This window comes from Arvicanthis niloticus, chromosome 1 (genome assembly GCF_011762505.2).
Source record: "Arvicanthis niloticus isolate mArvNil1 chromosome 1, mArvNil1.pat.X, whole genome shotgun sequence".
NCBI lineage: Eukaryota > Metazoa > Chordata > Mammalia > Rodentia > Muridae > Arvicanthis > Arvicanthis niloticus.
Window position 1 is genome coordinate 97433926 of NC_047658.1, and position 12641 is coordinate 97446566.

General features: G+C 36.9%; 1 protein-coding gene across 9 annotated transcripts in view; it reads right to left on the reverse strand.

Moving 5' to 3' along the window:
- The window catches only part of Ate1 (arginyltransferase 1), a 103849-nt gene that overhangs the window by 58820 nt on the left and 32388 nt on the right, over nucleotides 1-12641 (reverse strand). For all 9 annotated transcript variants that reach the window (XM_034506398.2, XM_034506406.2, XM_076911591.1 and 6 more), the window contains one exon: nucleotides 10657-10689. In XM_034506398.2, coding sequence (XP_034362289.1) covers nucleotides 10657-10689 — 33 coding nt within the window. The remainder of the gene's footprint in view (nucleotides 1-10656; nucleotides 10690-12641) is intronic.

Consider the following 12641-nt stretch of genomic DNA (forward strand, 5'->3'; position numbering starts at 1 on the left):
TTCTATTTCAGTTTTGAGAAACAAATGGTAAGATACAAATAAAAGGAGACCAATAAGCAAACTTAGGCCAACTTTTGTTCAGTCTGAATGGCACATTTCTAAAGACCTGGTGTTTACAGAATTACACAGTTAGTGGGCACTCAAGAGCAAAGTCATGTAAACTACAACTGCTACCTTTTATTTCCTCAGAAGTCCATCAGAGATGGGGTTAGCAATACTTAATGTTTCTTTCCAAGTCTGCAGTTTGCAGTTTAGGTTGTGCAAAGGAATAATCAGAAAATTTTCACAATATCCTCCGTTTCAAGGATTTAGCTGATAACAGGAAAAAATACTAAAGCTCCCCTCAGCTATACAAAAGAAAACTCACCTTGAATTCAGGGGAAGATGGCTGAGCTTGGTGATTAATGAGCTATACCTGCAGTTTCCCTTTCCAAAGCACCATGGAGTGATGACATGAATATTAATAGGCCAGTTCTCACTTTCATCCAAACTGTTCCCCAAATGAGTGCTTATTTATCCTAACAAAATGCACATGTCTCCTCACCCACCTGCCTTCCTGTGCCTCCATGATGCCCCAGACAAGGTAGGCTCAGAGTAATTAGCAAAAAGGAAGTCATTTGAAAGGACTTTCTAAAGGGTGTAAAGATGAGGAGGGAGAAGACTTTGGAGGATAGACTGAGTCCTCCTCCCTTCCAAAGCAACCCAAAACCACCTCTCCCAAACTGTTCTTCTAGGACACAAAAACCTACTACTGATTTTCTTCTGAGTATATTATTTTACAGCTCTGTAGGGACAGAGGTTAACCTGCAGAGTTGAGAGGAATGAATACTACCTAATGTTAGATAATTAGTAGTTGCTTTAATCTATCTAGCAATCGAATCTCAATTCATTAAATTTCATTAAATTATCTGCAAATGCTCTTTGAAAGAATTTTAATGTTTACTGGTTTTATAACAAATAACACATCGATTAAGTCAGACATGTGTTTACAATGTCTGGGTAAGATTATTGTTTTATCTTTTAAAAACCTGTAGTTAAGAGCCCTAGAGGTCATTCTGTGAGAAGCTCAGGTGAGCTCCCTGGATGGAGGATACAGGAGAAGCACTCAGTCAAGCACCCTGGTCCTTACATCCTAAAGTGGCTCCCGTGCAGTGCAGCCACTGCTCGCTCTTGCTCTGTGTCTTCCTCTTTACTGGGTCTGCATTACCATTTTCAGGACCAGGACTATGTCCCCACTACTGTACTAGGAGTTGGATCTGATGACACATCTCTGCTGGATGGATGATGAAGAGTTATTCTCTTCTGAACAACCGAAAAGTGGAAAATCTAGATTTTTTACTATTTTTATTTGTGTACTTGTAAATTTAACCAATTAATAAAACAGTTCTTTGTTACCTGAAACCAGTGTTTGGCACATTGCTAAAGTTACAAAACTGAAGAGTTTTTTACATGTCCATCCATAAACAGAAAAGCTTTTACTTCTATTCCTGATTCCCCACTTCTAGGCGATATTAAATTGCATTCAAGTATTAGCTCTGTGAAGCTGATTTATAAAGATAAGCAGGAAGGTATATAAATCAGTCTTCAAATTCACAGAAAACAAACTCCTCATAGAAACTAACAGCTTAGAAGCAATTTTAAGGATTCAAATATAGCTAGAGAGATGGCTCAGGGGCTAAGAGCACTAGCTATTCTTCCAGAGGACTCAGGTTCAATTCCCAGCAACCATGACAGTTCACAACTGTCTGTAACTCCAGTTCCAGGGGATCTGACACCATCACACAGATGACAAGCAGTCAAATCACCAATGTACATAAAATAAAAGTAAATACGTTATTTTAAAAAAAATAATTCAAATATACATAACTAAGGCAACTCTTTGGATAAATCCACTGACATGAAAATTTTAATTTAAGAAAAAAGTAATATCTTCTTATATTTATAAGCAGTATCACTTGATTTAAAATTAATGATAAAGAACTAGCCACAAAGTTTTAATAAATATACAAACAGAGAAAGAAAAAAAGCTTTTATTATTATAGAACTTACAGATAAAAAATTAAATTGTTAATGCTAAGTGCTTTGCCTTAATCTGATTTTTGTGTATTTTAAATCTTAATTCTCTCAATAGAGACTTTACAAAGTAAGGCACTTTCCAAATGGTTTACCAAAAGTAATAGAATTCCAAGCTTTAACTCTACAAACCAGACAGTATTTACTGAGCACTGCACCACAACTGTGGACTGCAGAGTGACTGACTAGTCTGAGCTTCCCTTACTGCCGTTCATCCGGCAACTCCTGCTCTCACAGTCCTTCCTACAGGAAAGCATATTCCATGGTGACAGAGCAGACTGAGAACTCAATGAATGCTGAGATCAAATAAGACTGATGTCCCCATGGAGACTAATCCACCCCAGGATTTACTATTCAAGGTTTTTCTGAAGCATTCACGCACAACTAATGGGCAATGAAAACTGTCAGGGAAGATGACCCTAATTTTGAACACAGCTAAAAAGGTCTTGGGAGTAATGATGAATACGTCTACTTGCTAAAGGAAAGCTAGCTAACATAGCAAGAAAATATCTTGAATTTTTAAGATCCCTAAACTAACCTGAGTTTGTGCAGAAAAATCTTGAACAAGACAAATTTGTGACGTTTTTCTATTTAGTGTCCAAATTTCTACTTTAAGCGTGCTTTCTTTAGTCTCAAAATCAACTTTTACGTTTTAGTCACCCTGGAGTTTTCAAGGAAGACTTTAGTAACTGTCATTTCATTTCACTAAGCAATTCACATTTTCAATTTATACTGTCTCAACAATCGTGTGATTTCCAAAACTTAACTAAAGAACATTCACCTCCTGACCAATTAGCTTCAGGAGCACTATGTGGCCACATATGCAAGACGCTTACACTTACCACAGCAAACTCAAAACAAGAAAGGATGTCTTCAGCTCAACTGTTTGGCTTTATTGGCAGCTCTGCCCAAGCCAGAACTAAGGCCTGCCCAACAAGCCTTAGATGCAAGGAAAAGGAGACAGCTATTAAGTGACAATCTAGTGCTTTTGTTCCAGATTTCTAATTGGTGCCCTTAAGTAAAAACACTCAACTCCCAATTCAAGTGTATGGAACACAGTCTGAAACTACAGGATTCTTTCCTAACATACACAGCTACAAGTAACAAAACCCTGCTCCTCTCTGGTTTGGCCCAGTCGTTCAAGCCATGGCCTTGTCTTCCTCTTCTGGTTTTTCATTATCACCAACAGACTGCTGACCATCACCTACAAATAACTAGGCTTTCACTAGGTACCTCCTGCTTCCAGGCCTTACCTCTTCAAATAAAGTGCTGGGCCTAAGCACTGGACTGAAACAGGTAAAGGCTCCCACCCATTCACTGGCTAGCCCCATCTCCACAGCACTCCAGCTCATGCCAGCTCTCAGCATATCTGGTCATCAGTGTATTCCACACTTAGGAAAATTATCCAAACTCCAGCTTAACAACTCGGCCCCTTCCCCTCAAGTCTCCAAGGATTCTTTCAGTTCTCTCCCTCCTACCCCTTCTCTTCCCAAATTCTGGCCATTAGCAATACTTTACCACAGGAAGCTGCCTCACAATATTATGCTGAGAGAAGTGAAATTCCTGTGTCTTCCCAGAGTGTTTTCCTAAGTCTCTTCAGAAACCTAAGCAGTTCCCCATTCAAAAACAAATCTTGAAAAATGGTTTGAAAGCTTTTAAGAGTATCTACGGCTTGTTAGCTAATATTATGAGAATTAATAAAATAGTACTAAAATATTAATTAAAGCATATCAGTTTCAATGCTGGCCTCAGAGAGGTCAACACAGTACAGTCTGTGTCCAACTAATGCCATCTATCACAGTCTCTCTAAGATTCATCTTTGTTCCTTTCTATTGCACTGTGCTGTGCTCACTCACCAGCTGACAGAAGTTTGAATTCTTTCTGGCTTCTGGCTATGATGACTGTTGCTGGTATAATCATTTATGTATGATTATTTATGAAGATACATATTTTTATTTCACTTAGACATAATCAAAAGAAGTTTCGGACTTATAAAGTAACTGTGATGTTTTGAAAAACAGCTGAACCATGGCTCTACATTTTGCTTTCCTACCAGCAAAGTAATAGAGTCCTAATTTTCCACATTGTGCCAATCCCTGTCTGTTGTTTGATTCTATTCATTTAGTGAGTTCATGGTGATTTCTCCCTGGTTTTAACTTCTATTTCTCAAATGAATATCAACAGACTGTTTCTCTTGTGTTTTCTAGACATCCCTCTCCTCTGGAGAAGGACAACATTAAGTATCTTACCCACTTTTAACTAGGTTCTACTGTTTTTACTAGAGTGTTATTGTATTCTGCTGGTTCTTGATGACATTTAATTACATTTCCAACCTTTTCAATTTAGTGAACTTTGTAAAGTACTGCAGAATATGCTCTGGCGTGGTGCACCTGGAAATGTACCTGTTTTCAACGTCACAGTGAAACCCATCATTTTGTATGATAACTGAGATTTTAAAGGGGGCAGTGAACAAGATGTAGTTCGGTGGCAGAGTACTTGCCCAGGCTACTCCATGCCCTGGATCCAATCTCTAGTACTGAGAGAAACAAAAAACAAAGAGGAGCAGCTGGGAAGCCAGTTAAAGCAGGAATGCTTTACAAATGAACCATGCTATCTGTAGTTTATGACTTGCTTGACTTCAAAAGTGGCTTTTTGTCACTGAAGAGTATAGTATTTACAGACGTCAATTAAATAAAACTGTGACCGTATTGTTCAAGTCTTGTAGATTATTTCTAACTTCATCTTAATGTTCTCTCAAAGTATCAAGAAATTGTCCTTAAATGTTTAAGTGTCACTAATTTGACTATTTCTCTTTCTCCTTCACTTCTATTGGCTTTTATTTTTATTTTAAGTGCATTATTTTTAATGGATCGCATTTTAGAATACATTTGACCTTTTTTTCATTATGAAGCATCTTTCTGTCTTCGGTTCCTATCTTTGTCTTTGTCTGATTTAAAGACAGCCCATCCAGTGTTTTTATGGTAAATATTCATGGGAACAGCTTACTGCAACCTTTTACCTGTAAGTCATCCGCATCTTCATATTTAAGCGTAGAGCTTGTTTTTTATTCTTTTATCCAGTCTGACAATCTCTAATTTTTAAATGGAGTATGTAGCCCTACACTATACAACAACATAACCATTGGCCGCATGTAGCTATTGAAATTTAACTAAAACAAAAATGTGAAAATTTTAAGTGTAATTCAGCCAAGTATAATCAAAAACGCTTGAAACAATGCAAAAATAAAATTTCCCATGCAGCCAAGTTTGATTTAGGCTTTTATATTTAATGTAATAAATAATTGAGTTTAAGATGGCCATCTTAACATTGGTCTTACAGTTTTTTATATTTGTTCCAGTTATTTTATTTCACTTTTCCTACTTTTTTAAATCTTTATTGAACTGAAAACAATCTACTACTGTATCTTATCTTCACTATTGTCTTATTAACATTATCTCTTTGTAATACACATCATACACATCTCATAATGATTTTCCACAAGGGAACAATTTTGCCTCTTCAGGACTTTTGGCCATCTATCATTACCTACAGTTCTTATCATCTTGGTGAACAGAGTACTACTGGCATCTAGTGGGCAGCAGCTAGAAGTGCAGCTAAGCTTCCATTGGTGATCAGAGCCACACAGCACCTCACAACAAAGTTGTGTAAGGTAAGGTTCATAAATCCTGCTCTGATTACTAGCTTCCTTCAAGTAAGAATCTTGAATGTGAGCATCTCACAACTGTGCCATTCTGTCTCTCTCCCACTTTGCTTTTTCTGACCCATGCTGTTAGCTGTGGTTCTCAGCCCCTAGCTAGTCTGATCTACCTGTCCGTGGTCAATTTTCATCATGAGAGGTAGATATTCTGTGAGAATATAAAGAATGTGATAAGCAATGTGTGTTACAGATACTAGCTTCTCAGTAAGTAAATATTATAACTATTATAACTCTTAACAGAGAGGACTTGAATCTGACATGAAGGATCAGGACACACTTGAAGAGATGACCAAGTCCCCATACTGACACATGATCTAACATGTGTTTACTTATGCTGCAGCTTCCTCTGTTCTACAAACATGATGAGGAAACCACAGCCTACTGGACTGACAGGCAAAGTCTGACTCTAAAGAGAATGTCAGTAATCTCTTGACCTCTGATACATAATCCCATTTACTTACCTGCATTTAATTGAAGACATCTGTAAGTAGTGCCACACAAAATATAACTCAGACTCAGAAATTTCTATAAGGCAGAAGTCCCCTAAACCTAGCAGGGAAGTGTACATCAGCAGCTACACACAATCACACAAAATTAGAAATATAATAGAAATGCACTGCCTGGCTTGACAAAGTGATGAAGGCTCTTTTCCCATAGAGCTTAATGAGTGCTATTAGTCTACATGAATGAAAAGAGTCAACCCCACAGACAGAAGTAACTGACTCCACACATCGTCCATTCAAGTGACAGTATATCAGATTACTGGCATAATTACTATAACCTGACAATTTCATTAGATTCATGTGTCAGTTAAATGGCTAGGACTTACAACAAAGGGACCATAGCTTCTTATGGACAAAGTGAAGCTTAAAGTTGGCTATGTGAACTGAAAGTCTCCTATATTTTACTATCTCTACTGGAATTATTCTTGTTTAATTAGGAAAATACCTTGCTTAGGTTTGCCTCTCAGACAGTGTAGTGAAATGGAACTAAATCCTGACTGAGCTCAAAGCTACTGATGGAGATTTGGGAATGGCTGCCATTCAGATGGCAGCATTTGTGGAATTCCAAGCTAATGACTATAAACAGAAACCCTCAAGGTATTTACTAAAAGAGAATCCAGGAAGGGGTGAGGATCTTTAATTATTTCATCTTCCTCCTGTATACCCATAACCCTAATAAAAATTTGTCTTGAAAATCAACTTTGCCAAGATGCAACACATCTTCAAATCACCAAGAAAACTAACAGAAAATAACAAGCTATTACTCCATTTTGATTGTAATTCTTTACACTTTTCACCAAAAACTGCAGATTCCATACACTCAGCCCAGTATTTAACCAGAGTAGTGACCAGGGATTTTAAAATCTTTACTGGTTGATCCACTGTAGGGGAGTTAGTAAACTCCAAGCCCTTTCTACAACTAATAACATCCAAAGATAAAAAGACAGAGCTTCTAGTCTCAAGTAGGCTCAGTCAAGCCAAGAAGACAAGAGAGCTAAGTATATTAAAATACAAACAGTAAACTTCATTTGCTGTCAGATGAATACTGTCAAATTATGAATAAAAGTCTGCTTCAACTAGCCTCATTCAGTACACCAACTTCATTCAGTCATCTCTCCATCCATCCACCCATCCATCCACCAACCCATCCGTCAACCCATCCAAACAAGTATTTACTAAAGCTGTGCCTACTACATACAACTTACTACATTAAAAATATTATCATGGAGAAACAAGGTCCTCTTCTCACTTAACTTACATTTAAGAGAAATTTATTGGTGAGACCCATTTAAAAGCATTTTTGCCATGGTCAATATCATCTAAATCAGCAATTCCTAACCTGGGGGTTGTGACGCCTTTGAGGGTCAAATGATCCTTTCACAGCGATCACATTATCAGATATCCTGAATATCAGATATTTATATTTGATTCATAACAGTAGTGAAATTACAGTTATGAAGTAGCAATGAAATAATTTTATGGTTGGGGTCACCATAACATGAGGAACTGTATAGTCTCATAGCATTAAGAAGGTTGAGAACAACTGATTTAAGTGTTAACTGACCCGGGATGAGGATCTTCAACTTTAGCCTCTTTACTAAATCCTACACATGGAAGCAACTCTACCTAACTTTACTGTTTTAAACTGCATTTCTCATATTACTAATACACAATTACATTATCATTTATCAATTGCATTTATCAACTATTTATTACATTTAACATAACTTTATACAAAATAGCAAAGATTTTTATTGATTCTAAAATATTAAATAACCCTTTTAGTTTTCCTACATTGCCTTAGTTTTCAACAATTTATTCATTTGTATGTGTAAGAGTACTTTGTGTACATGTGTGTATAAGTACAGCGTGTATGTGTAGGAGTATTCTGTGTACATGTGTGTGTAAGTCCAGCGTGTATGTGTAGGAGTATTCTGTGTACATGTGTGTGTAAGTACAGCGTGTATGTGTAGGAGTATTCTGTGTACATGTGTGTGTAAGTACAGCATGTATGTGTAGGAGTATTCTGTGTACATGTGTGTGTAAGTACAGCGTGTATGTGTAGGAGTATTCTGTGTACATGTGTGTGTAAGTACAGCGTGTATGTGTAGGAGTATTCTGTGTACATGTGTGTGTAAGTCCAGCGTGTATGTGTAGGAGTATTCTGTGTACATGTGTGTGTAAGTACAGCGTGTATGTGTAGGAGTATTCTGTGTACATGTGTGTGTAAGTACAGCGTGTATGTGTAGGAGTATTCTGTGTACATGTGTGTGTAAGTACAGCGTGTATGTGTAGGAGTATTCTGTGTACATGTGTGTGTAAGTACAGCGTGTATGTGTAGGAGTATTCTGTGTACATGTGTGTGTAAGTACAGCGTGTATGTGTAGGAGTATTCTGTGTACATGTGTGTGTAAGTACAGCGTGTATGTGTAGGAGTATTCTGTGTACATGTGTGTGTAAGTACAGCATGCACATCTGTTGCCCAAAGAAGACAGAAGAGGGGCTTGGATTACCTGGAATTGGAGTTATAGATAGTTGTAAGCCACTAAGGAAATGCTAGGAAACAAACCCAGGTCCTCCATAAAAGCACCAAGTGTGCCATCTCTCTAAGCCCTGAATTACCTTTAACTACATTTATTTTCATGTACAAAATTAAGTGTCTTTATACAGCCAAACAAAATTTTCTAGCCTTTTCTGTCTGATACTTCTCACTTCTATGGTCAGAAAGCATTTCCTCAACTTCAGCAGATAACAGAATGTATACTGTCTCCAAGAGTCTTATGATTTCTTATTTCTATTTTATTATTTAAAATTCTATGTTTCCTGTACTACGCTCAGTGTTGAACACAAATCACTTCATTAAATTATAATAACCTTGTGTTACTCCCATTTTCAGATTAAAAAGTGGCAGCCCAGAAGAATTAATTTGCCCACAGGCCACCCACATCCCTCTCAACTCACAGCCCAGCACCCTTTCACTGTTATTCTTTGCCTCCATCTTAAGACTGAAAGATTAGAAAATGTGACTAAACCTGTTGGTAACAACTTCTCTGGTCTGGTCCATTTCCCCTGGTGATGATTCAAACTGGTCATAGGTCATCACTCATTATTAAGAACAGCTTCAATTATCAAATGAATACAACATCATAGAACAGAAAAAGGAACAACTCTCTATGTGTAAAGTGATCAGAGATAGTCTTAGAAAACATATAAGGCTAGGGGCTGGAGAGATGGCTCAGTGGTTAAGAGCACTGACTGTTCTTCCAGAGGTCCTGAGTTCAATTCCCAGCAACCACATGGTGGCTCCCAACCATCTGTAATGGGATCTGATGCCCTCTTCTGGTGTGTCTGAAGACAACTACAGCATACTCATATAAATAAGATAAATCTTTTTAAAAATAAAATAATAAGAAGAAAAATATAAGGCTACAGTTCAACCCTAAAAAAGGAGTATGATTTAAAAAGCTGGGAACTGAGAAAGGAGGCTCTTAAAGTGAAACAAACAACAGAAGCAAAAAAACAGATGAGGCTAAGACAAAAACAAAAATAAATAAATTGGAGTATGAAGGGCTAAGTCTAGCTTAAGAGGAGAATACAAAATATTACAAGATTTGAACAACATAATTCTGTTCACAAATATGTTGCCTCATTTCAACAGACAGCTCAGGGACATTTTAATTTCTAGTGTCATATGGCTAGTAAGTAAAGACACATCTTAAACCCTGGCAAGGCTCCAAGTCCAGCCTCTATATTCACAGCACTTTGCTTTTTCTAAGTCTCCACTATCATCTACACACTTTTCTGCAATCACAGCTCACATGATTCTGATTCTCTGAACATCCAGTGACATCTTTTTAACCTCACAGTTTATCCCTTTCTGAGTACCAAATGAGACCCAGGATGAAGACTAAATGAGAAGCTAAGGAAGCATGGAAAACAGTGCCTGTGTTCTAACGAATGTTCAGTGCCAGGCAAGTCCTCTGTTCCTCTGGTCTCTGATGCAGGTGAAGCCTCCTGGATGACAGCTTGTGCCCATTCAGTTCTGCTGAGGTACAATAGTGACTTAAGCAGGGACAAAGCAACATAGGGTTCACAAAAATAAAGTCTAGAGCTGACTTCTCCCTACTTACCAAGAAAGAAAATGTACCTAAAGGAGCAAAGACTAGTTACAGAGATGAACAGTTGCAAAAAAAAAAAAAAAAAAAAAAAAAAATTGGCTGTGTCCATCCCATTACTATTACTGAAAAATATACTGTTTTAAAACAATCACTCCTAAATTATCAGATAAATACCTGAAAAAAGAATCATGCAGAGTTACTCTACTGGCAATGCTAACATGAAAACTGGAGAGCAATCTCTTACCTCCAATGGTGAGCTGCAAAGGAATCTTGTAAACTGCAGAGTCCAGTTTGAATAGGATTGATTTCATCCAGTAAGAATGGAGCAGTAAGAAAAACATACAAAGAAAAGTTATTATACAATTTTCCAGTAAGAGTATCTGAAGCAAAAGTCTGTACAAAGTTAATGTTTTCTACAATATATAATTCATCCAGAGTACAGACAGTTCAAATCAGCCCATAAGCAGTACTCAACTATTTGAATTAATTTATATAAACCCTAAATATTTGTGTAAAAACATATACAGCACAATTAGTCCTAAAATAGATCAGCTTTTAAATTTTATCTCTGAACATAAAACAACAACAAAATGCCCAGTAAGAGAGGAATTGACAGTCGTTCAAATCATAAATGTAAAGCAAGGTTTAGTCAATGCCAAGAACAGGCAGAAATACACAATTCAAGACACAGTAGAGAATGAGAGAAAAAGTATGGTGTCCCTGCACTGTGTACCCCTGCTGCCACACTTACTCTATCATTTCCCTCCATCCCATATCCCTTCTTTCTTTGTGGTTCTGTCGCTCCTTCTCCTACCTCCCTATTATTCTCCTTCACCTCTCTTTGACTATGACTCATGCATAGGCTGACAGAGCACTGAATGTTACTATTCCATGTTGCTTGTCTCAGTATGCTAACAATTCTAGAGGAAGGGACAATGTAAACTTTCAGATATCTCACATATACACATGGCAGGAAATTCACGTGACAGATATATTTATAGAATCAACATTCTAAATCCTTTGAGATTCACTATAATAATCAAATATCCAAGTACTATAAACCCATCTTTCTAAATGTATATTAACTATAATAAGCTTCAGTGACCAGCCTGTTTCCAAGCACTCTTGACTTTTCTCTACAACAAAGCTAATTTATACTCACAGGAAATAAAATTTTTTGTTCTCTCTGAGATACACATTAAAAAGCTAGGGATATAGCTCAAAAATAAGAGTGCTTGCCCCCTGTAAGAGTTCTTGGATCTGAGCCCCCATAACTAGGAAAGGAAGAGACTGAAATTATCAGTAAACTTATATAATGTCTAGGATTTCCTTCTACATCACTGGGGAAAGGTGTCGAGGTATGTAACAGAAATTGAATAAAACAAGACTATTCATATTAAATATGAGGGTAAGAGAGGAAGACAGAGGGTTCCTTCATATATGATTAGCTCCGCTCAGTGAATGTTTAGGTTTTCTACGAGAAACTTCCCTTAATACAGTTTTTAAAAAATATCAGCTACATCCTCCCCAAACTATACAAATAATACTCCTAAAATAACACAGGGCATATCAAAGCTACTAGTATCAACTAGGCTCTAGACTGTAAGATGCATTAAAATATTGATACCATAAAATTTTTCTTTAATATCAAACACAATTCTATTCATAAAACTTTTCTGAAAATATAAAGTATACTGAAATGCTGTTTTCATAATGCTGATATGACACAATTTTATAAAAATGCAAATTTTATAGTCTTGGGTCTTTTGCAATAACTCAACCTTTTTTTTTTTTTTTTTTTTTTTTTTTTTACCCAGAGCTGAGGACCAAACCCAGGGCCTTGTGCTTTAGGCAAGCGCTCTACCACTGAGCTAAATCCCCAACCGCATTAACTCAACCTAAGAATCAATACTCCTCCTCCCCACAACAGAAAGTACCAGGTGAAACTCTAGATCATCTTATCAGTGGAGAAAATGGGGAATAATAAATTTGTATTCTCTTTGCTACTTTAAGGCTTCTATGCTTTACTATTATATGTCTGTGTCACCTACATTAAATGCATGCCTTTGAATTTGTAAGCAGCCCAGTCCAGGTTTAGTAGCAACTGATAAATCAATCAAGAAAGGTAACAGTCACTTTAAATAACAAACCGAGAACTATGAAAATACTATCTAAGGAAGTTAATGTCTTCTAGAGGCCAACAATTCACACATACACAGACACACACAC